Here is a 26663-nt window from a genome sequence, read left to right as displayed (position 1 = left end):
CCAGCGAGCTTTTGTGTTTTCTGCTTTATCAGATAATACTACACTGTAGGCGTTGCTCGCTCCCTTGTCGGTGCATGGATCCCGATGAACGATATGTTGATAGGTTTAATTGCAGACGTCGAGAAAATCTTTACGAAATATTCTGAAGGAGAGATTTTCAGCAATTTCTAACGCGATAGCAACAACTTCTCGGAAGTAACGGTCTCCCTATTAAGGGTTTTGACATTTTAGGTGCGTTCGCATAATCGTTGGTACATTTGTAGGGGTCCTGGTCAAAAGAGGGCGGTCCTATCTGAGGCTTTTTCATAACTTGTTTATTACAAGCTCAACCCGGTCGATTGGATTGTTGATAAATTAGCATTTGTCAAAGAATCGTAACGTGAAATTTCAAAATTTTAATTCTCCCTGATGTAGATTAAAAATTCATCGAAACGCGTAGGAGGATAATAAAAATATGGCTGCAATAATACCAATAACCATAAAACATAAGCCCACCTGTTTTTATCTTTTAATTATTTAAATTGTTTTCCATTTTCTAGTATTTTGTAGCTTGAACCATATGATTGCCTATTACCTATCGCCCTGTTTTAAACTAATTGCCAAACCGAAAAATGTCTGTTCGGTATAATTTTTTATACATACAAGAAATATACTATACTTTAAAACTATATACAAAGCACACCAAATACATAAAATCTAAACCAAACATAAGCTAGAACCATTAATTTTGCTATTCAACCTAAACTCCCTCCCCATTGCCGCGCGCGCACGTTCTTTGTGGGAAACTGGCGCTCTAATTTGAAAGAAAAAAATATCAAAAAACAAAACAAATACCATACAAATTTCACTCGCACTTCTGTTTCCGTGGCAGACCACTCGCGAGGCAGCGCGCTCATAGCTAACGCTGGCGCACATGAACTTTTGCTGTTTTGCCGTTCATTTAGCGGTAGCAAAAAACCTAAACAAATAGCATAAAGAAACAAAAACCAATTTCAACAAAATAAAAAAAAATTAAAAAAACATTAATAAATGTTAATATTGTTGAGAGCGCAGCTAAAAACATTGGTCGCCACCGCTGTGCGCTTAGTTCATTTCAATACAACGACTCTCAGTGACGTGTTAGCGCGCGAGCAAACGAGCAAGCGGTTGAGCTGAAAAAAACGATCATGCGCGCTCTAGCGAGACGAGCGCTAAACAAACGAGCCCCGAAAAGTTTCAAAATTCTAAAAATTCTCAATTCTAAAAAATTTCTGTAATTGCTATAGCATACTTCGTGCGAAAGATTTTCGAAAACAAAATAAGTAAATAAGGCATATATTTATGTATGTATGTATGTGCGTATGAGTTTTGCAGTACGCGTTTGCAGACAACATTTGGTATGTGAATTTCGAAAACGTCTTTAGGTGGTGCGCTAGTGTGTTATGAAATCAGCTGTGTAGATTTGTATATATATGTAAGCGCGCGTTAAAAGCGAGAAATGAACAATAAATAGCACAGAAATTAAAAAAAAAGTAGTTTTCTAAGCGCATATCCAGAAACTTGTGTTTTCGAAAAGAAAAAGACATACATATTTACTTATGTGTGACATTTAGGGAAATTGCGTGTACCCATACAACGTACGACAGCCCAGCGCGTCCGTCGTCCACACCAACGAGCACAACCGCTGTATGTTTATAAGGTGGTGCTCTTGATTTGTGGGGGCTCTTGGTCGTGGCCGGGCGCTGGTACTTTTTTATCAAAGTTTAGTGGCAAGCGATCAGTATTTTCACAGACTTACAGTCGAATAGTATGCGTCAACGATTTTCGATAAACGAAACGAATAAGAATATTAAGAAAAAAGACAAAGAAGAAGCAACAAGAAGAGTAGCAGCAGCGAGTTGAAAAAAAAAAACGAAATAAGCGGAAATTTTGAAATACGCAATACGAATTTCAATTGATTGAGCAAACTTTTTGTTTTTGTAACGCAACGAACTTTCATGTACATTTTTTGTGGTTTCTTAGTTTTAGTTTTGTTGCACTGTGAACACGACCTTAGTTACCGCATCAAAAAAAAAAAACAAAAAAAAAACACTGAAAAGTTCTTAACAAATCAAAAACGTGTGCGTTTAACCTAATTACAATTGGTGTTAGTATAGTTATTTATTTTTATGAATGTGCGCGTATGAATGTTTGTAGACAAGGCAACATTTGAAAGCGAACGCGTGTCACACAAAGAGCTATCAGTCAATCAAAAGCTATCGAGTACGACGATCGTCTATCGTGAGCATAGCAAGATAAGAACGTAAAAGGATTAACTTTTTTCAAGTAACATGCCAAATTATCGTCAAAAAAATAAGAAAAACAAGAATAAGAATCGTCAAAAAAATCAACAACAACAACAAAATCAAAATCAACAACAACAAAATAATAAAAGTAAAAATCAAAACCCAAATCAACAAGAAGAACCGCATCAGCAACAGGAGCAGTCAACCGAACAAAACCGGCATACAGCCGGCGAAACAAAAGACAACCAAAGTCAGGGTCGACCACTTCGGTCAGAGCAATCAACTAGTACTAAACAACAGCGCGCAACGAAATCTACTAAAACACCAATTACCACCTCACCAACACCGCTACACTCCAAAGACGAGCCGCCGCAAGCACATACAAGCACAGAAGAAGATGCATTGCAAAAAGTGGATACAACCTATAATGCAGCAGGCGTCACCGCCAAAATTGCGACCGCCACCACGAACGTCAAGTGTCGCAATTTAAATTCGAATGTTGCACCCACCACAATCCATCAACAAGTGAGTGCGAGCGCAGTTCAAAACGAAGAGTGCAATCGATTAGAATATGTAAATGTAAACGCGCAACAAACGAAATTAGCTAATAAGGCGGAAGCAGCAGATCCTAACGAAGCAGTGCGCGGTGAAGAAAGTGAAGTGATAAGTGACGCAGCAACACCAATAAAAGTATCCACGATGGGTAATAAAGATTCGAAAACATTTGTCACAGGCAGTGGTGATGATGATGCCGACACAGCAGTAAATGCAAGCAGTACGATCAGTGAAGATCGGAAAGGATCGGCTGAACCACAAGTAGGTGTGTCCAAAACGCAAATGGCAAAGGTGATAGTGCATAGAATAGTGCCTGTGCAAGATAAGGAGCAAGATAGGAATGATATTAGCATAAACGATCAAGTGAAGATCGCTGGCGATAAGATCGGAAATGAGATGACAGAGGATATGAGCGCGCGGAAGAAAGATGAGGCAAGCAGCCGAGCGTCGCATGCAAAAGGAGTGTCGGCTGTGAAAGAAAATAAGGAAAAAGTGAAGTACGAGGAGAAGAAGAAGTTGGGCGTGAAAGTGGTAGAGGGCAAACAAGGATCCAAAGTGATAATACATAAAGTTAAGCAGGCGGATGAGGAAGTAGTGACAACAAAAGAACAGCTCATGAAGCAAGCGGAAGAAAGCACTACACATGCAATAAACGCACAGCAAAAGCAAGACATGCAAGTTAAAAAGCAAGCAATTGAAAAAACAAATCAAGCTTCACAAATACTTGAGAATGGAAAAGTGATCGTGCGCGCGATCGCGCATGACGTAAGTGAGGATCAGAACGTAAGCACAACTCAACAATCAAGCACAGAACCAAAAGTAATTATGCATCACATACAAATGGAATCAACATCGCCACCCATGCACTATGAAGTAGAACTACCTGACGCGGACAGTCCTACAATGCAGGCGAGTAAGTGGTCTAAACAATCTATACTTAATAAAAGTATAGTACATATACAAGAGCTAAGCGATGAGAGCTCCAGCGAATACAATGACAATACACCGCTAATAAGCGAGGCTGAATCAGAGACTGAATCTACAGCTGGAGCTTGCGCCCTAGATTATAACTCCCAACAAATACGCACGCTATCACCAGACTCCGAAGAAAGTTATGAGTTAGTGGGTAAATCGCCTAGTTCAACACAAGGGCAGCAAGATCATAAACAACGACGCGCACAAAAGCGTGTAGCGCTTGAATCACATTTTCTGCCACAACTTTTAAGTCCTCGCTATTTGGATAGCATAGTGGAGGAGAATAGTGATATGAGTGATACGCGTAGTGATTGTACTGAAAATCCACTAATGCATACGCACTCCGCTGATGATTTGCGTGATGCAACAGCGGCCAAAGTGCGTAAAGCTAATGAAATATTTCCGCGTAGTAATTTAGATTTTTCACGGCGCCATGCAAAAAAACCACTTGGCGCTTTGCCAAAAAGGCCAAACACATGCATACGCGAAGAGCCCGTTGCTATGGTAGTTGCAGCAAAACTAATTGATGATGCCACCGCGCAAGCACAAGAATGTTGTACACGTTTATCCAGCGAGCAGCGACCCGAATCGGAAGCGGCTGAGGTGATCTATTTGAGTAGTTCGGCATCGAGCAGTCTATCGGATTTGTTGGAGCTCGACGCCGTGGCGGAGGAGGGTGATGTGGAGGATGAGCGCGATGATAGCTGTCGCTCAATAATTGATCTCGACACCGATGTACGTGAAATCATAACAAAACCTGGTGGGGGTGGTAGCTGTGGGCACGAAGAAGCCGTAATAGTGGCAGCAACAGCTGCGCCGCCACCAGAAAGTAGTGATAGCCGTGAGAGTACACCTGTTAATCTGGTAACAACAAGCAGACAGTCAGAAAATGAAAATGAAAATGAGGCGCAAAAAAATTATGGTAATAACAATAGCTTTAAGCCAAAAGAAGAAATGCCAATTGGCACAAATATTGACGCTGCTGTCATAGCCGAGAACAATAGCGTGATCGGTAAACACCAACACTTAGAAAGTACAATATTTGAGAATTTGAAAAGTTTGCAAATGCTAGCTACGACAAATGATGAGCGCGCGTCACTCTCTTCTGGGTATAGTGCGCCGCCAGCAGCAAAAAAAATACAAACCTCCAAAGCTAGCGAATCGGAGACCGAAACTGAGTTGAGTTCAGAGACAACAACAACGACGACGGAGAGGTGCGAATATTTGCGCAGCTCCGACAGCGACGGTAATAATAGCAGCAGCAGCATTATTAGCAGTATCGAATCGAAATATTCCGCAATAGCCACATTACCGTCTAGTGATAGTTCAAACGTTGACCCAGCAGTGCTACTTGAAAATATTGAATTAGAAATGAATAACGTGCGCGATATTTTAAACTCGCATATAACTGATGACGCGGCGGCGCCAACAATAAAAAACGACAAAGGCGGTAAATTTAATAATGCGCGTTCGAGTGAATTGAAATTATTTGCAAATTATCATGATACTAGTGCAGCTAAGAAAGCTTTATCACCCTCTCCTCCACCCATACCACCACCGCCCACCTGTTTTAGTGCTAGTGATTTTCAAAGTGATTTTATAGGTAGTGCAACAAAAAATGCACAAACGCCTGCACAAGCGCTGGTGCGAACGCAATCCCTTTTGCAAACTGAGTCCTCTGCAGCACCACCGCCCATACCCATGCGTGGCCCACCACATGAAAACTATACCTTTAACTCCACGACCACAAATCAGACAACTGAACAAGCAAGTCCACATATAACTTCCGCTTCAAATTCATTTTCCTCCATTAAATCTGCTTTAAATTCGTTATCCTTACTTGGACGGCAAGAGTCCTCAGAGTCTCATTGCTCCGATAGCACACAGCACAGTTATTGCACCGCTGTTAATGTTGGTCCATTCACACACAACGACAACAATCTTGAACTGACCCCACCACTGACTGCAAACTCACCAATTTCAGATGAACCACAATACAATAGTTGGAAATATACAAGCGCCATAGGCGCGAAAGGTAGTAAAATACCTACAAACATCAACACGCACGCACGCAGCGCTCTAAAAGAGCTGACACATGACGACCAAAAGGATGCTCCTATAAAAAAATTACGTCTACTATGCACTGAACAATTGGCGTCCATGCCATATGGTGAACAGGTTCTAGAAGAGCTCGCTACAGTAGCGCAAAATATAAGTGAATTGCAAGCAAAAACACCAACTGTGCAGGACAAAATCAACCAAGTGCCGCAACAAAAATACGCAGGAAGCACAATGCCATATCCATTACCCCAATTACCGCATATAAGCGAGCTACAATTATCGATCGCTAAACATGAGCCGAAAACACAGTTGTCAACGACACCACGCGGCGCTCCAGAATGCGCAAAAATTTTGCATACGCAAACAATGCCACCAGTGCCCACGCCATCCGCACACTATATTCATGAGGGTGGAGTCGGCGAGGCGCCTTGGTTAGGTGTACCCACTAGCGCTGATCCAAATGTGCTGGTTTGCCTCTCGCCCGCGCAGCAGCAACAATTAACCAGTTCAAATGCTCCGAATCAGCATCGTCAAACTACATCTGGCCAGCATACTGCTCAGGCACAACCGGATCAACTTTTAGATGCACATCAAAAATTTCTGGAACGTCGTGGCTATCATGAGTTGAGCGCGGAACAGGTAAAATCACTCAATGCTGAAATGCAAAACGAAGAAGAGCAAATATTAAAAATGGCAGCTTATATGAAAAAATTACGTAAAAGTCTAACACCACCACCCGTACCACCACCGCCAGTGCCATCGAAGAGCGCCGAAACAGCAGCGAAAGCAAGAACAGCCGCAGATATCTCGTCTATCGGGTCGAGTGCGATTAGTAGTCATAGTCAGAGTGCTTATGACGCAACAACAGCAAACAAATATCGAAATGAACAACAAAGAACGGTCACTTTTGCAAATGGAAAAGTAGAAGAAAAATACCATCAATACAATATCAGCGAACCAGCTGATTTTGCTGCTGATTCTATTGCTTTTTCTGGCGCTGGCTCATCACTATACCACACCACATCATCACTTGAAAATAACTCAAGGCAATTGAGTGGCGCTGCTGGCGGGAGCGCGTTAGATTTTGTAGGAAAGCAACTAACAAATAGCGCTGATGCGCACCAGTATTCAACAGCAAACGCGTCCGAAGCAACCAGCTCTCAAGCGTCCCATAGTTTGTACGGTGGTAATAATCAAGAAAAAATTAGTAGCTTCCCATCATCTATACCCAGAATGCAAGGTGTCGAAAGTGAATTAGCCAAAATGTTTCCATCAATGGGTTCGAGCAACATTTTCGATAGCGAACGTAAACGCTTTTCGAATATAGAGTCATCTACGTCCTCCACAGGTACGCCCTATTGTGTGCAATTGCAGAGCAGCCTACCGAAGCGTTACTCTAATATTGAAATGCATTCGTGGGAAGCAAAGAAGCGTATGGAGAATGGCGAGGTTGTTTTTGATTATAGTGATACGCTTCATGAGCGTAAAAGTGAGGGTGATAAATCCTTGCAAAGTGCATCCACTCCTTCAGTGCTGTCACATTTCCCTGTGCGAGAGGCTCCGCAAGAGACGAAGAATCAATATCCCATAGCTGGCGATGGTATTTCGCACAGGAGCAGCGGAAAAAATGAAATTATGTCAGCAATAAAATTAAACACAACAGATACAGACGCGAAAACAAATGAGAATAAAATAAAAGCAAATGAAAAATCAAATGGCACAAACATGACAAATTTCCAATACTCTGGCGTCCCCAATCACAATCACACCGAGAGTGCCACCACCACCAACAAAAATGCATCATCATCATCATCCCACTTAACCGATCACAAATTTAGCAAAACAACAACAGAAGAAAAAACAATGATAAGAGAAGAAAACATTCATAAAAATAGTCAAGAGTTTGGTAGTGCTATACGGCCAAGCTCAAGTGGCGGTGACGCCAACGGTAACGTTGGCAGCAATAGTGCTTTTGAAGAATTTAGGCAACATGCCAAAGTAGACGCGGGCAACGCGCGCGGTGTTTACAACGTGGAAACCCCCGCCACTGCGCCTCCAAACGTTGAGGGCATTAGCAAACATTCTGCTTTCAATTTCCAACATGACAAACTATTCAAGGACTTTGATACGCTCACACAACAACTACACAATGAGCTGGCGGAGGGTAAAGCGCAACGTGAACAACGCGAAAAATCTACATCACTTTACGATTTGAGTCGCTTGCAGTGGAATTCCAAGGACCATTTCGAACAGTTGAAAAAAGAAAGGCACGAACATATGAAAGAGTTAGAACGCGAAATTGAACGTTCAGCGCGTTCACGTCAAATGAAGAGCTGGGCCAATGGCATTAATGGCAGTGGTGAATCAAGTACAGCCGGCGCAACAAAAACTGGACGCACTTTTGATATACCCATACGTATTGAACCGCGCACGGAGGAACATTTGAACACGAATGGTCACGCGCATGCCAATGATGATTGCACTTCAGCGCAACAGCGCGCTTATAACATACCCATACAATTAGAAAATGGTTCAGCTCCGGTGCGCCCACCACGTTCTTATGATACAGTGGATGATGCATCACGTTTTCGACGCGCTGAATCTATGTTTAATCTTTCCGAAAATACGCGTCATTTGCAACAACAACCACAAACGTCACCCGCTTACGGCACATATGAGTGCTCGCAGTCAACTGCTGTTGATGATTGGCCGCGTTATGCAAGCGATTTTGGTTCATCTGAAAATATTGCGCGTCCTCTCGCACGCGAGGTGGAAATATGTTATCAACGTCAACGTCCGCGCACCATACGCGCACCACGCCTTTCCGCTTCCACGAATGATCTTTCGTCCAGCACGCAATCCTATGACACCCACAATGCTTATAATGTGCGTCGCACACATGCACCAATGATGCCATCTGTGTCCAAGCAGCAGCACCAACAGCGCCCACATCATGCTAGTTGTTATTCGGTGCTTGAGCGTGATCCTAATCCTACCTATATAAGCACAACAACGCGTCGCGGCGTTTCACCGGCGCCTGTACAGCCAGCTGCGGCGCAAGAGCCACCATTTAGTCCAGTTTTGGCGCCTGAGCTCCAACGACGCGCATCGCTGCCACGCGAAATACAAGAACAACAATTAAAATATATTAGCAGTAAGGAAGAAGAGTTGCGCATGGAATTCGAACGTTTGCAAAATGAACGTCGTCGTCTAATGGAAGAGCTAAATACAACACCAACAACATTACAAATGCCACAACATCCAATGCGCGACATCTATCGGCCAGTACCAAAGTTACCAACACTTACCGAAGATGAAGTGTTCCGTCAGCAAATGGCCGAAGAGTGGCTCAACAAGGTGGCTGAGCGTGAAGAGCGCCGCTTGCAAAAAATAATCAAAATATCCAAAGTGAATGAAGCGCAACTAGGACAACATGGCTCTGCGCCACCACATCACAAGCCCGATATTAGCGATGAATTTTTGAAACGCGTACATGAGCGTCGCACTAAATTGGCTATGCCAGCTGATAGTGATTGGGAAAGTGGTGCTGAATCACAACCTGCGCCGCCAGGACATGCAAGTGAAAGTGATGCTGAAGGTGGTGTGCCCGTTAAAGTGATTGAGGGCAAATCTGAGGCGGATTTGCGTCAGCTACCGCGCCATCTGCGTGAATTTGCGCGTTTCTCTAATCATAATGAAGAAAAAATAGAGGGTGGTCATCGGGTGATACATCAAGAGGAGGAGCGTAGGCAAGAGGTAAATGCAAATTCAATGAGTAGTGCGTTAAAAAAATCGTCTGTGGTGAAAACTGTTAAGATTGCAAAACATCCGGAAATCGTGGGCGAGCCAAGTTATAGAGTGCCCGCTAGCGTACAACAACAACAGCAACGTCATAATCAGCAACAGCAACAACAACAAGGGTATCGTCGTATGTCTAGCGGTGGCGAACAGGGTGAGTGCAAACAATGTGTAAACAACGCTACTACAATAAAAAATATTCGTAAAAAATCTGCTTCAGCTTCTAGTACTAGCTCTACTACCACTACCTATCCTACTACCCTAACTCCTAACTCCGATAACATTTCCAATACCAACTCTGATTCCTCCTTTAGCGCGACTTTTCTTAACAATATTGCTACACCAGCAACTACACCTACTGATACTGTGGACAGTGTTGTTGCAACAGGTAATACAGCTGACACAAGAGAATCCTCGCCTACTTTGCCCGCATTAATTGGTGCTGGTGGCTTTTTGGGTACTGCTATCGTAGTTGGTATGTCAATATGGAGCGCTTTTCAATAGTTTTGACTTGGATTTGAGTTAAAATGACAAGTAATGCGAAATTTTTAAAGCTTATAAAGAAATATTAAAAAACATGCAAAAATAAAACAAATTAAAATTGATTTTGAAATTTTTGAAACAGTTTTTTTAGCGCTTATTGTACTAACTACCAAATACTGAACAAACTTTATTCCACATAAAATATTAGATATTAAAAATTTAATTTTTTCTTAAACATATATATTTTTTCCCTAAGTTCCTAAAAATAAATTTTTGTTTTATATAAATTTTTTTTTTCAAAAAACGGATTTGCTTCTAACAAAAATTTCAGTGGATCAAACACACAATAAATATAGAAGGAAAAATCAAGCAAACATTTTTTAATTTCTTAGTGTAATTTCATATTTTTTTGTTTTTGCCCAATTCCACTTGCAAATGCGGAAAAACATTATTTAAATATTTTGCAATTTTGTGTTAAAGTATAGGCTTTTTTTCTAAAGTTTCAACATTTTTTCCTTGCTTGTAAAAAAATCAATTGTAAAAGAAAAAAACTAAGTAAGTTGTTTAATTTGTTTTTGCTTTTAAATTAAAATTTTTTTCTGAGCGAGCAGAAAAAATTTTGAAATTATTTGCTACAAATTTGTACACGAACCCTTATTCAAAAAACCCTATATAAAAAAATAATAAAAATCATAAAACACAAAAAAATTTAAAAAATGTCCTCTTTTATTTTTTTTTTCGTTACGAACGAAAAATGTTTTCTTTTTTTTGGTTATTAATTAAAGGTATTTTTTTTTTTAATTTTTGCGCAAGAAAGAAAGTCAACAAAGTCGTTTGCTTTGTTTGTCGCAAATATGAAATATTTATTTTATAGCCAAAAAATAATTCAGTTTTAATTCTAAATTATAATTTACAGTTTCAGAATTTGTTTCAGTAAAAAAGATCCCATTCGTACAAAAAATTCGGAAGTATTTGCTTTTTCTTAACTTTGTTTTTTAAATTTTTTTGCTTCTTTGTTGTTTTAATTTTATTTCATTTTCAACGATAGCAAAAAAAAACTTTCCGCACAAATAGCTACATCCAAATATTAAATCAAATTCTGTTACAAATTCTGTAAAAAAATATAAATCAACAAGATTAAAGTTTGATAAAGAATAAGTTTTGTAAAATGCCTAAAGTTTCATGTTATTTGATAATTTTTAGTCAGATTATTTGTTTACTTTTTCATTCTTCTAAATTTATTTAACAAAAAAAAAAAAAATCAAAACATACAGTTATAAATAGAGAGTTTTATTGTTATTAAAATTGAAAAAAAAAAATTATTTGGAAAAAAAAATATATGAGTTTTATAATTTTTGAGTTAAAAAAATGTTAATATTTGTAACTTGGAATGATTTTCCGCCACCTGAAAATGAAAAAAAAAATTTTGTTTGAAAACAAAAATTGAATTTTCAAAAAAAAAAAAAATGTTAATGAGTTTTATAATTTTTGAACGAAAAAATGTTATTATTTCTATTTTGGATCGATTTTCCGTCACCTCTTGTATTTTTGTTTTTAACAATTGTGTTTGTGTTTTAATAAGCTTGTGTTTATTTTATATTTTTTTTGTTTAAATTTATTTAGATTTAATTTATATAAAAAAAACAAATTTAAATATTTTTTTTTTATTTATTAAAAAATGTTATCTTAAATATGTTTTTTTTACCAAACTTTATTTTTCTTTATTAATTTATAAAATTTTTAGAATTTCCATAGTACAAATATATAATCTTAACTTTTAACGTATACTCGTAGTTAATATAGCGCTCATGACGTATCAATTTATTAACGATACGCAGTAACCAACCCAATTTTTTTTTGAGTAATCATACCAAAGAAAACGTAATTAATTAATTGAAAATGTCTCTATACTAACAAATTTACATAATATATATGTGAAAATTGGATACTCCATAAAAATGTACTTAATTTCATCATTGACATTTTTTTAATTTTGTAATTATTATATGCATACATACATACATATTGTATCTTTAATATATATTATCCACATGTTCCTATTTCCGAACTACGTTACTACTCTCCCTTCATCAGTATCTCATCGGTAAAGTAATGCATCCATACGTGGTACTTTGAAAATTTCAACTTAAGCATCTGGGTATGCACACAGCAGTATTTTAAAGAAAAAAATATATTAAAATTTTAGAAAATAATATATAATTCTCTACAATTACTTTAAATTTAGTATTCGCTGCTGAAACAGCACCCTTTTCAACAGAACCACCACCACAACCACCAACAACACCACCAATACAACCCCATTCGCCATTTTTTAGCAGCAAGCTACCAGTAACGCCCTCGATAGAGGAAATGTTTGCAACATCACCGTTCAAGAGCCAAATTTTAGATGAATTCGATCGATTTTGGCGCAGCTTTGACCACAACACTTAGACCTACTTCTACTACAAAGCTAGAATTGCTACTACTACTACAACTACTACAATATATACTACCTATATACGAATGCATATCTCTTATAACATTTACGTAACAAAAGTGTTTATTACAATTGCCAAATAGAATAGCAACAACTGACCTGCATCCTACAACTTAAGATCTGCTTTTGATTTGCTAAAAACCACATGAATGTATCCTGTGAATGTGAAACCCTGTATCGTGTAGTCTTACTTGTGCAATATATATTCTAAATTATAATTTCAATAAAAAAAAAACAACTAATCAAATATTATTATACATACAATGAATCATATATATCTACTAGTATATAACAGACGATATTCTCGAAAACGATATTAACGAAAATTTATTTGTAAAAAAAATATATCGATTACCTATTACTAATACTTAAAAAATAAATATATATTTATAAACCAAATAAAAAATAAGTATAAACCTGCTTGTTATAGTAAAAAAAACAACAGAAAATATATGTATGCTTTTAAATTAAAAATATATATGTTATGTTAATATTAATGCAATTTTTTGTTGAATAAAGTATATATACCTACTTATTTATTGTTATAACCAACACAAAAAAAAAAAAATACGCTGTGTTTGTTTTTTGTCTTTCCATTGATTTGTTTACCACATCTACGTTTGTATTTATAAAATTATTATTTTTTATTTTGAACATTTTTTTTATTTATATTTTAGCTTTTCCGCTCTGCTTTGCATGTTTTTTGACAATGATATTACAGAAATTTATGATAGCTGCAGATATTATATATGATTTGGGTTTTCTCTGCAATTGGTTATAATAAACATTATATAGCTAATTTTTCCAAAGAAGTATACAGAATTAGGGTAGAGACGCCATCGTACTTGAATATGAAGAAGCTCTTAGCTTATAATTGAATTGAATTTGACAAGTAATTAACAGAGATCGTAATATAATTTTTTGTATAGATCACTGATCTTGTATTTCTGTGCTGCCGTTAGTTGAGTTGAAAAATATTGTAACAAATTTTGAGAAATTCCGCTTATTTGAAACCATCTGCTAACGTTCGAATCGCTAAACTGTTGAATAAATTACTCCAATATTCAGTATTGCAAACTGAACTTTATTTAGATTACTTTGGGAGTAGTACTCCACAACCAATAGCGTGTTTAAATCAAAACTGATAGGTTATTACTCCGCTTGCGCTGCTTTTATACTCTCGGTTTCCTCGTTCACCCATTTCTCCTAACGTAAAGCAGATGCCGTTAGGAGTCGGCATAAAACATAAAACGAGTAGGTCTCGTCCCGCCAATTTGTAGGAAAACTTAAAAAGGAGCACAACGTAAATTGGAAGAGAAGCTCGGCCTTAAAGCTCTTCGGAGGTTATCGCACCTTACATTTATTTTATTTTATTTTATTTTATTTATTTATTAGGAATCTTTGAATTAAGATCTGTGACCGTTAAGAACTTAATTTCGAATTTAAAAAATATGTATACATAAATAATAATTATTACAATTTAGTATATTTCCGATATTTTGAAAATTACTTTTGATAGTATCCTAGAAATATTGTTTTGCGAATTAAACTCCGAACAAAAAGTATTTAATTTATACATTAGCCCGGTTTTTATAAATCATATAGCCGAATTTTTTTTAGTTTTACCACCTGGTAAAATATGTATATCACATGAATATTTTGCTCCCAGTTGGAGGCGGTCTAAGGATGTAGCATATGGGTCGAAGCTATGATTTCTACGGATATAAAAAATAACTAAATTGGTTTTTTCATATCGATAATTCTGTATGCATAAATCGCTTCCGTGGAAAACGCGATCCTACGGAAATATATCCAAATCCTTCGGGGACTGCTTTTGCTGTTACAACAGCAACAAAACCCCGATGTAGTACCTTTTGAAATTAACACGTACCATGACTTAAATGCGAAATTTAGTATGGATCAGCCTTTCCAATAAAAACTAAATAAAAAATAGTTTCTCTTGAAATCATACTACGCTTGAATTCAAACTTTTAACTCTCTATTGAGAGCCTCTTTATCCCGTTACGCACAAAAAAGGATCCAGAAAAGAACAAGAAATTTTTTTTTCGGATATTTACGAAATAACACTACGAAAATGCTTATAAAAAATCAACTGCTACTACAATAGTATTGTTTTAAATAACAAAAATTTTACTATACTGAATATTTAAGTTATTTATTCGACAGTTCAGCAATTCGAACAATAACAGAAGTCGCAGAGTAATCAAGATTTTCTAAAGTTCGATACAATATATTCTGATAGCATTTCTTTCGCCAGTTATGAAAACTCTGTAAACTTTTTCACTTAGATCAACGTGATAGTTCTGATACTTTCTGAGTTAAATATCTATTACATCACTTCAAATATAAGGTTGCCGACTATAGATTGTTATACTATTTCAGGTTCATGGAAAAGGCTAAATTCTCCTTATATAAAAAGGCATCAGAAAAGCAAACATTAGCCATGAATAAATTTTTCTTTCAGCAACAAAAAAGCAAGCAATAACGAATTCACCAAATAAGCAAAGTAAACCAATAACTAATGACACAATAAATTATGAAAATGTGCGAAAACAAAAAAATAAATACAATGTAAATTATTTTAGTGAAAATGAGACATTTTGGTGTTTATTTATGGCATTTTTCCCACACAACTAAGAAGAATAATTCTAAAAATTTGCAAAGCAACGAAATATATAAGGAATTATTACACTGTTCAACAAAATTTTTAGAACAACAAATTTTCTATATATTACAGACACTATTTCAAAATATCTGGTTCAATTAATTGTTTAGTCGGTTTCCTCTCAGCTTGAAGTATGTTTATTCCATAACGAATATTGTTTTTTTATAGGTTGTTTTGTTTATCGAAAATATTGTTATAAGATCGTTTAACTTGTGATGCTGTGGTACTGTTACTATCACCGTCTAAATAACAGTGATAGCGTTTTTTTTCCTGGAATAAATGTTACCCTCATTTTGCACTCTTAAATTCTAAGCTTTGAACTGGGTTGTGAAAAGAACACACAAATTCAAAGGAGAACTGAGAAGAAACAACAGTTCGGAAAACTGCATAAGTAACACCCAATGTAAAGTGTGATGGTGATAGTTCGGTATCAAGATTGAACTTCAGGTCCAGATTGTAAATATTTGGGATAATTTTTGGCCTACACCAGGATCATTTTACAAGCATATAAAGATAGTTTTCGATTTTATAAGGGTCTGGTCCGGAATGTTTATGGGCCTATTTCATCATTTTACAAGCATATAAAGATATTTTTCGATTTTATAAGGGTCTGGTCCGGAATGTTTATGGACCTATTTCGGAATCACTTCGCGGTCCTAATGGACTTCTTTTGCGATTGATTTAGCACTCAGTTAAACGAGCATTCTATGGAAAATCGTAAATTTGCAATTGAACTCCTTATTAGTTTTCAATGCCAATATGTTTTGAAAATGTCACACCTCATGGTACCAAGAAATTTAAATTTTAGATAAGTATTAATTCAAGAAAAAACAGGTATAGAAAGAAAAAAAGTTGAAATCAAATAACCATCAACCCTTATTACTTTAACAACCATTTTTTTCCTGCTTTATAATAATTTAAACAAATTCAGAATGTTAATTTCTGGAAAAAACTGGTATATGTAAATCTTTCGTAAACAATACTGGCCTCTGCATTAATTTCTATAATTGATATGAGAGAATCATAATTTTAAAATTGAATTTCGAATGCGTCCCGCACAAACACGAATGTCCCATAAAAAAAATGTTTACGTTATAGTAACATTTTTTTCGAATCAACTTTTTTTTTTGTTATTTTGGCAAGTACCAAATGTGGTGCGTGTTTTTATACCTTTCATGAACATGAAATGGTATATTAACTTTGGTCCAATGTTTGTAACGTTGAGAAATATAGAAGATAGACTCACCATTAAGTATACCGAATTGATCAGGGTGACGAACTGAGTTGATATAGCCATGTCCGTCTGTCCGTCCGTCTGTCTGTTTGAACGCAAACTAGTTCCTCAAATTTTGAGATATCACAATGAAATTTGGCACAAGAATGTATTTTTGTATTATATTAGACATTTGTCGGATACGGTAGGATCGGACCACTATAACATATATCTCCCATACAACCGATCGTTCAGATAAGACGATTTTGGTCATTCCTGCCGCAATTTAAAAAGTATAAACGTGAAACTCGGTAATATATATTCTAATATATCATAAAAGATATCCTGAAAAAATCACTTTGATCGAAGCTATATAAAGTATATATCCCATACAACCGATCTTTCAGATAGAACGATTTTTGGCCATTTCTCCCTTAGTTTCCAATATAAAAACGTGAAACTCGGTGATATATATTCTAACATATCAAAGAAGATTTCATGAAAAAATCATTTCGATCGGAGCTATATATAATATATATCCCATACAACCGATCGTTCAGATAGAAAGATTTTTGGCCATTTCTCCCTTAGTTTCCAAAATAAAAACGTGAAACTTGGTGATATATATTTTAATATATCATAGAAGATTTCCTGTAAAAATCATTTGTATTGGAGTTATATATAATATATATCCCATACAACCGATCGTTCAGATAAGGGGGTTTTTTGCCATTTTTTATTTTATATTTATCTTAAAAATCGTTTAGGTATCTACATCTGTTCACTATATAATTCTTATCTTATATATCCTATTATTTGGAGATTACGAACGGGATAAGATTATTGTTCAGCCCCATTCATGAAAGGTATAAAGTCTTTGGCACAGCCTACAATACACATCTACAAATATATGGCGGCCACTGTGGTGTGATGGTAGCATGCTCCGCCTACCAAACCGTATGCCCTGGGTGCACTCCCCGGGCAAAGCAACATCAAAATTTTAGAAATAAGGTTTTTCTATTAGAAGAACATTTTTCTAAGCGGGGTCGCCCCTCGGCAGTGTTTGGCAAACACTCCGAGTTTATTTCTGCCATGAAAAGTTCTCAGTGAAAACTCGTCTGCCTTGCAGATGCCGTTCGGAGTCGGCATAAAACATGTAGGTCCCGTCCGGCCAATTTGTAGGGAAAATCAAGAGGAGCACGACGCAAATTGGAAGAGAAGCTCGGCCTTAGATCTCTTCGGAGGTTATCGCGCCTTACATTTTTTTTTATACAAATATTTCAATAGTAGGTTTTATATTAATGCACTAAATGGTTTGTCTTTAAAAGTTATAGTTTGCTTTAGTTAAGGTCGAAAACTGAAGAAATGATTACGATTTGTTCCGTAACAATCGGGGAATGTTCCTGCTACAGTATAGATACGTAGATGTTCCTGAAGTGTTCCCAAATAGTGTGGAGACATACAAACAAGCCCGAAGTGGTTCCGAAGTGACGCTGAAACGGCTCGAAAAGGTCCCTGGACTTGTATTGATCTCAAGGCGATATTATACGATATTAGCACGGTTAACATCCTATAATTAACTCAAAGGACGTGAAATACACCCTGTAGGGATTCAATTTGTACCAGCCATATAAAGGACATAGTTGCCTCCACAATGCTTTCTTTGTGTAACTTGGAGTCAGGAAAGGTTGTTAAGCCGAGTTACTACCACCCTTCTCCGTTGCTGTGCAAAGTGATCGCGTTCGAAAAAAGTGTAACGTACGTCGTCTATGAGCTCACAGTATAAGCATCACAGATTTTCTACCTGGCCCCTTCCGTATATATTCCCGGAAGTAACCATTACCACTTAAAAACTGTGTCAGGTAGAAGTCGACCTCTCCATGTGGCCGCTCCAACCAGCTTGGAAATCAGTTCCCTGGTCCACTATTCTGCAGCACTGCAGCTCCATTGCTTTTGCCAGCATCGGATGTATTCTTTTCGCGCCTGCACAAAAGCACATCTCTGCGCACTTCTCCTCGGACGTGATAAATTGATAATCCCCAATGCTTGAAACTAGCATAAGTAAATAAATAAGTCATCTCTTACTCGCGTCTATAACTCATTAAAAATTTGCAAATGTATAAGAATAACGAATGATTAAAGTCCAAGATTGGCACTACTATCAAAAGTAACAGCGTTAGTAATCAAGCGATACTGCAATGACGATAGTCGCTGTTTCTTTGGTCGTCATAATCATGAAAAGGGTTGCATACTCGTACGACCTAACGTAGATACCAAAGCAGACTTCCACTACAGTCGCAAAATAAGACGGAAATCGTCAAGATTAAGCAAACAGTGAGCCAACTCGTTATTAACCATTTAAGAAAATTGTAAATAATAATAAAAAAAAGGAAAATGAAACAAGCGCACATTACACTTCTAGTATTGGAGGACGCATCCAGACGCAATTCACTCGCGCTCAATTAGTACTAAAGTGCGACTCGAGGCAGTAAGCACGCGACTGTCTTCCAAAGAAGAAGAAAAGTAAAGCAATTTGTGCATTTAGCTTAAGTAACGCGAATAGCAAAAAATGTACGTGAAAAAATAAAAAAAAGACAAAAGAGGCTTGCCCATGAAAAGGAAGTTTCAATTAGGGCGATCGAACAACAGATCAGCGTCTTATGGGGCACTTATGGCACGCTAATTGGTTTGATGGGCCAGCTAGCGGTCAACTGAGTGCTGAACTTTAATTAAGCGATTGTTGTGGGTACTTTAAAAATTCTTATTCAGATGATTTAAAGCTAGCGAAAATTTCCAACAACAAAAAAATGCAGCTCTTCAAAATCCAGCGCTCTTTCTATGTTGCATGCTTATTGTTTAGACGATAAATAAATAAATTTCTTTAGCTGGCTTACACTTTCAAGAAATCCGGATCAAAATTGAATTCAACACAACCTACCACAACAAATTGGCACCACCACAAAATTTAGCACATCCTTAACGCGCAAAGAGAGTAAATTTATAAGCCAAAAACCTACACTTATCTGTACGTATTGTGGTTGTCAACTTTAATTCTAATTGAGTGGTTCAATTTCTTATAAAATTTCCCTTTTTTTCTTTCTTTATTATTCCTTTTACTCCAATTTACGCTGCATACCCACACTGTCACGCCCATTTAGCTATAACAAAACGCAGCCATACCGTAACGACTTCTACGTCAAATACGCGCAGTAGCAGCGAGAGGTGCATCAAAGTGCAACGCCACAGTAGTGGATATGGCAGCAGTGGAGGAGGTGGTGTCCTCCTAATTGATGAGAGTGAAAGTGATAGTGTTAGTTATAATAAGCAGCAACCTAAAATGTCGCTAAATAAATCAAGTGGCGAGCATAACTTTGAGGAATACTCTAACTGCCACTCTCACAAGCATAATGGTGATGATCATCACCTTCACCAGGAGCATAATCGCCAGCAGAGTACAAATAAGTGTAATATCAACCGTCCTCCAGCACCTCAAATGCGTAGCGGCAAGAAGACACGCTTCCTGCTTGAGCCAAATCGACGCAGTTGGTCTGAAAATGATTTACTTAAGGAGATCGATAATGAATTGAAGTTGGCAAAGGGGTTTCTATATGCAAATGGTGGGTGAGTTATTTGGTTACTTGTGAATGTGTGTGTATGGCTGTGTGTGTCTCCTTCCCTCGTTTTTTGTCTCTTTAGGTTCCATAGTAGAACTTAAAATACTAGCATGCAAATTTTATCGTTTGTTATTTATTTGCTTTTTATTCAGTTTTAACATACTCTCGTTAACTTGTATTTACTTAATTCAGCATGTGACTCCGAATAGAATAGAGAACTGCTTCCAAACCAAAAAAAAAAAAAATAAAAATTGTTTGCTAAATTATCTGAAATTCTAATTCCTAACAACTACCCTGCAGTCAAACCAACTAGTATTAAAGTAGATGAATACTAGTTTGCCAAAACTACCAACTAGTTAGAGTTCTGTCTTTCTACCATATTAACAACTGGTACAGCAACACGGGGATGTCAATATCAATTGGCAGTCTCTGCATCAGCACCATACTTATTGATAAACTAGTCATTAAATACACCAGAATCGTGCCAGATGTCATACTAGTCAGTATATGCATCAGAGTCATACCAATTAACACACTTGTCTGCCTTTGCCCCAGCATTATACTAAATGGCATACTTTTAATAGCGTTCACCGGTCGCAACCTTGCGAAGGTATTTACCGACTTAGTGTGGTTTAGGGCTAGGCTCTTTTTATGTTAATCTAGATCAACTGGATGAGTTGGTAGGTGCCGAGTCTCACCATACTACTTATTTATATTTCTTTATTCCTCTGTGAGTCGGGCTAGATTAAGCAGTTATTTGCTGGGATGCCCCGATTCGGGATATATTGATAACAACGTTCACCAGGCGTGACCTAGCGAAGGTACTTACCAACTCAGTGTGGATTAGACTAAGGACCTCCTTATGTTTATCTGGATCAACCGGCTGAGTTGGTAGGCGGTGTCGTGCTTACGGAGTTGTTTACTTATCCCTCTGGGAGACGGTGCAAGATCAAGCATTTATTAGCTTGAATGTCCCGCTTTGTGGCAATCTAGCTTAGTGGGCCGCTTGAGAGGAAAAAAAGAGACACCGGGTAGATAACTATTTATTTTGGCAACTAATTAGTCTATTGAGGGGCCAGGGCCTGTTGCCATGTTGGTAGCCCGTTCTGGTGATGAAGTGAGCTTTGATGTGTGTAAATTAAACAAAATTGTGTAAATTAAACATCTGTTCAATTCTAGTAGGTTTCGAAGTTCCGTTTCTAAAATAAACCATTGCTTGAAGACCATGCAAATAATTTTCGGTCTATCTTTTTAGACATGGGGTTGACTGGGTGAAAAGCTTTAGACAGGTCAAGTGCCACGAGAACCATCATATTTTGGACTTTTGGGTGGTTAAGTCCGCAATTCATGTGAATTTTAATGGCGTTTAGCGCGGAGGTAGTGGTGTGCATATTACGGAAGCCATGCTGATGGAAGGTATGAGATCTGACCTTGTTAACTAAAGTCTGCATTGCAAATTGTCGGCAGAAAGCGTTCGCGCATTTCATCGAGTCCGACAGAAAAAATTCTGGTCAATGAAATGGTTAAAAACTGACTAGTATGAATGACCCCACAAAATTGTAGTCAATGAACTAGTATGTTCGCTGATTACTTTATATTTTTACTGCAGCGTATTTTTATCAGCCTATATTTAAATTATGATGTTACCACACTGATTCGGCAAATATTCCAAATATCATCCTGAATTGAGTTTGCATATTAATGGTACAACCGATATCAGTTCTTAGTGTGTTCTATCAATACTTTTTATGAAAATAATCGAGTGTGTCTTATGTTATACATTTTACTAAATGTTTAATATCGATTATTTACTAGTATCGTTCGGTTGTATATTTAGATGTAAAGAATTATACGTTTTTAAGTCATGTATTCTACTGGGTTACCCATTTTATTACCTACCCATCTGTATGCTCTATTAAATAAAAGTTATACTACTTACCTAGAGAGGACGTGATAAAAATATAATGACTTCTTCTATAAAAGTGTTTGCTTTTCCTGAGTATAGTAATTTTTTTAGTTGATCACTGTTTTGATCTAAGTGTGCGATATGTACAGCAGCGAACAGAGAAATTGAAGTGGCAATTTTTATGAAATTTAGTCATTTAAGTTCTTCCTTTAAAGAATTTTGTAACTGAAACTGTTCAAACGAATCGGTTTCGAATATTTTTTGCCTTTTTTTGAGTAAGTATGCAGTTTATAGCTTTATCAATTTTAGTCAAACAAAGCACAAGTTCTAGGCCTCTCTATAAGCGCATGGATTTTGGTAAATTTCAGAAAGAATATTGGACTGAAATTGATTGATTGATACTCAAAAAAATTCAGAGAACTCAGCAAAATATTAAAGGTTGGAAAATTTCGTGATCATATAAAATTTTGACAGTGTAGCCTTATAAATGATGGAAATATCTCGTAAAGTATTGAAGACCATATCGAAACGAATTCGGACCAATTTCAGGATCGCCTCTGGATTATTTTAGATATAATTAAGGAACAACTGAAGGTTTTTTTCGAAATTATGCTGAAACTTTTCCAAAATGGTTGTAAAATTGTTTCGAAATAATTCCGAAAATATCCCGAAATAATCCTGAAATTATTCTGTAACTATTCCGAATTAGTTCGAAATAGTCTCGAAATTATCCATAAGTTTCCCCGAAATGAAACCTAAAGTAGTCATAAAGTTATCCAGAAATGTTTCAGAATTTATCTCCAAGTTATTCCGAAAAAAAATTCAGTAATGCTGAAAAAATTAACTTGCCAAACTTTTGTATCACAGGGCGTCAAATAAGTTGGAGAGCGAATGACCAATATAAATTGCTCTATCAAAAGAAACCTACCTACCTAACGGTAAATCAGTAATGTTAACCAATTTCTCATGCTATTTGAATATGTTAACTTATCGAAATGATTCAAATCATTCACATCTAAATGTGAAAATTGCATGCGAAATGTTCTATTTTATTACGTTAAACATGCTTTACACAAATTTTTGGGTTCTTTTACGAGTTCCCTCTCTATTTTGATATGCATACATATGTACGTATGTCATTAAAACAAAATTCCAAACAGCAGAACGAAATATACAACTTGTTGGAATATTTTCTATTAACAAGTAAATGTCAAAATTAAACGTTAAGTATGCATAAACACACACAAGTCAAAATATTTTTAAGATACTTATACATTTCTACATATAAATAGCTGTTGATACATATATACGTGTGGTTGTATATGATATTATTTAAAGACATTTAAAAACATTTGTATGCACATCTATAATAGAGATAAAAAATCGAAAATAAAATGAATCGATTTTTGTATCGATTTGAAACGAAAAATAGTCGATTTCGAAAAAACGCAAACAACACTTCGTCGCTTAAAAAAGATTAAGTAAGGAAGTTTAAGTTCGGGTGGAACCGAACATTACATACTCAGCTGATAGCTTTGGAGAAAAATGTTGGAGTTGAATGTTGACATAATTTACTTATATATTGTAAAGATATTAAATTTTTTGTTAAAATTTGACTTTCAAAAAAATTTTCGTCACACGATTTTGCTAATTTTTATCTAGAACACATATAGTAACAGGAGTAAAGTTCTTGCGAAATTTCAGCATCAAATCTTCAACGACTGCCAAATTACAGCTTTCAAAACTTTTAAATTACCTTCCTTTTAAAGTGGGCGGTGCCACGCCAATTGTCCAAAATTTTACTATCTTTCTATTCTGCGTAATAAGGTCAACGCACCTACTAAGTTTCATCGCTTTATCCGTCTTAAACTATCGCACTTTTTCAGTTTTTCGAAATTTTCGATATCGAAAAAGTGGGCGGGGTTATAGTCCGATTTCGGTCATTTTAAATAGCGATCTGAGGTGAGTGCCCAGGAAATTACATACCAAATTTCATTAAAATACCTCAAAATTTACTCAAGTTATCGTGTTTGCGGACAGACAGACGGACGGACATGGCTAAATGAATTTCTTTTTTCGCCCAGATCATTATGATATATAGAACTCTATATCTATCTCGCTTAGTTTATGCCGTTACGGAGTACCGTTATGCGAACAAAATTAGTATACTCTGTGAGCGCTGCTCAGCTGAGTATAAAAACGGATGCCTGTTTATTAATTGTCTTTTAAGAAAGGGGCAGTATGCACGCCAAATTTTAAATAGTGCAATTTTTTCACATTTATTTTTATCATAACATTTTGGAAGTTGAAAATCATTGACATAAAGCTATTGTTAGCACAGATATTGGGTTCTATTTATGTTCTTGCACAACTGTTTAAAAAAAAGTTATATTTAATTTAGTAATTTATTTAATAACTAGTTCACGCCCATTTTATAAAAGGTTTGAGTTTTAAAATTTTTAAAGATCAATCGATGAGATGGAATTTCTGATGGCTCAAAGGAATTAAGAACTTCAACCGAATAATGCACATCTTGGGATTCTTCCGCGACTGTGTCAATAGATTGATAAGTTTTCTGGGTCCCGTATACATTTTCTGGGAATTTGGCACTAATGATATTAACATCCTCATTTTTTGGTGCCAAAATTGCCCTTTCTCGAAGCTATTTATAATTTGTATAACTATATTCATACTTGGAAATACATTATTCATTAAAGCTTCAAGGTGATGTCATATGTTCGAAAAAATTTGAAAGAAAATACATGAAATCTGATGGCAAAGGAATAGCAGTTGTTTAGCAAAGCATCTCCTGAAGTGTCCCCGCCTGAACGCACTCTACAAACGTGATGTAGAAAAACCTAATTTTTGTACGTAAAGCCATATATATATGATGATTTTAAGCACGCACTCACTTCATCTACGAGTATTCCTTTCGGAATAACTTGCAGAATTTTTCGGAAATCTCTAGCAATTAAGAGGAATGCGCCAATGGGATCATCATAACCCTTCAAGTCCTTAAGGGCGCGGTTTACAGACAGCTTCCTGCCACTGTTTATGAGCCATGGTGCCCTTATCCTACACGATATGTTTATATGCTTTTGAAACCTCACTTCGATTACAAACCCCAAAAGATTACTAAACGTGCAAAAAGAATAGCAGCTAAACCGAACCCTGCAGTCAAACTTTAGGCGTTAAAATAACCTAAGCTTATACGGCAGCCATAGTTCTGAAAAATCTGATTTGCTTCCTTTTCCCCGATTCGCAACTTGATCTATACCAACATACATACATGTATGTATAATTTCAATTGTATATATAAAGATTATTTTCGTCTACGATCATTTTAAACATCTTTTATGAAAGTGGATGCGTGATCATCAGCCCATTTCGTTTATTTTTTCAAGGCAAAAATAGGTAATATTGTTAGAAAAATCAGATTAACAAGATTTTAAAAATTTTCAAATTTAGGATCAAACTATTAGCCGTGCAGAATTTACTTTTTCGGTCTTGATTAATTTTTAGAAAATTACTGATGTTGTTTGATTTTTGTTTGCAAAGATATCGAACACCTCATTGAAATCGATTTCTGAGTCAAACTGAAATTTAATTGATATACAAGTGATTTCTCTAATTCTTATACACACCAAGCAAAAGCTGCCACATCAGGCAAAGAAAAAAATGACACATTAAAAAAAAACGAAAGTAAGAATGATGCTTTAGAGAAAAATGATCGTCAGAAAAAGCTTTAGGTGGGGAAAGATATATTATAGGAGATACATGTACATATACAGAGGCGAACAGAAAAACAGCAATGGCAATTTTTTTCAAATTTCGTCAGTTAAACACTTCTTTGAGTAGTAGAGTAACTTTTAGTCTAACAAAATACAAATTATAGGTCTCTTAAATTTGGCATTAATTTTTAACAATTTTGTTCCAAATTTTTTAAATATAAAAAAAAAAAACAACTAAAAGTGTCTAAGTTCGGGTGTAACCGAATATTATATACTCAGCGTGAGCTTCCTTGCATATTTCATTTCAGATAAATAACTTTTCTACATAACACGTGGCACCGCCCGTTAAAAAAATATCTCCCAATTTCCTCTTACAATAAAACTTGATAAGTGAAATATCATTGATCCAAAACTATTTTTTGCTAAGTATAGCTTATTATTTTAGTCTACGACCCTTTTAAACTTATTTTATGCCTAAGTTGCCGTGGAATTTAACCGATCCCATCCATTTTTACTAGACTAGAAATATTTTCTACTATAGGGAAAATTTGTGTACCCAATTTTATTACCATCCGTTAATTTTTCTTCGAGTTATGGCTCCCGAAACATAGAAAATTGCTTACTCATAAAAGGGGCGGTGCCACGCCCTTTTTTTAAATTTGAAGTTTTTCCTATTTATTGTTATAAATCCACTTGGGAAAGGAAATACCATTGATTTAAAGCTCTTTTTTGCAAATATACAGCTTATTTTATTCGTCCACTACCCTTTTAAACATGGTGACATGGGCGTGGTGTTTTACCGATTTCGTTAATTTTTCTTCAAAGCATTCCTTATAGTGAAGGCAACCTTTCTGCTGAATTTTGTTACGATAGATTTAAC

General features: G+C 36.2%; 1 protein-coding gene across 25 annotated transcripts in view; it reads left to right on the top strand.

The window, feature by feature from the left end:
- CAP (Cbl-associated protein) overlaps positions 1–26663 on the top strand; it is a 195695-nt gene that overhangs the window by 33757 nt on the left and 135275 nt on the right. For 4 of the 25 annotated variants that reach the window (XM_067774846.1, XM_067774841.1, XM_067774845.1 and 1 more), the window contains exons 1-2: positions 509–9807; positions 19691–20149. The exons of 1 other annotated variant lie outside the window; for it this stretch is intronic. In XM_067774846.1, the coding sequence (XP_067630947.1) occupies positions 2310–9807; positions 19691–20149 (7957 nt within the window). In that variant the 5' untranslated portion in view covers positions 509–2309. Of the gene's footprint in view, positions 1–277; positions 9808–19690; positions 20154–26663 lie in introns of those variants that run through there. 20 more of the 25 variants (XM_067774842.1, XM_067774840.1, XM_067774847.1 and 17 more) reach the window with 18 other exon arrangements.

The sequence above is a fragment of the Eurosta solidaginis genome, chromosome 3 (assembly GCF_040869045.1).
Source record: "Eurosta solidaginis isolate ZX-2024a chromosome 3, ASM4086904v1, whole genome shotgun sequence".
Classification (NCBI taxonomy): domain Eukaryota; kingdom Metazoa; phylum Arthropoda; class Insecta; order Diptera; family Tephritidae; genus Eurosta; species Eurosta solidaginis.
Note: the sequence above shows the minus strand (reverse complement) of the source record. Positions and strands in the feature narration are given on the sequence as shown.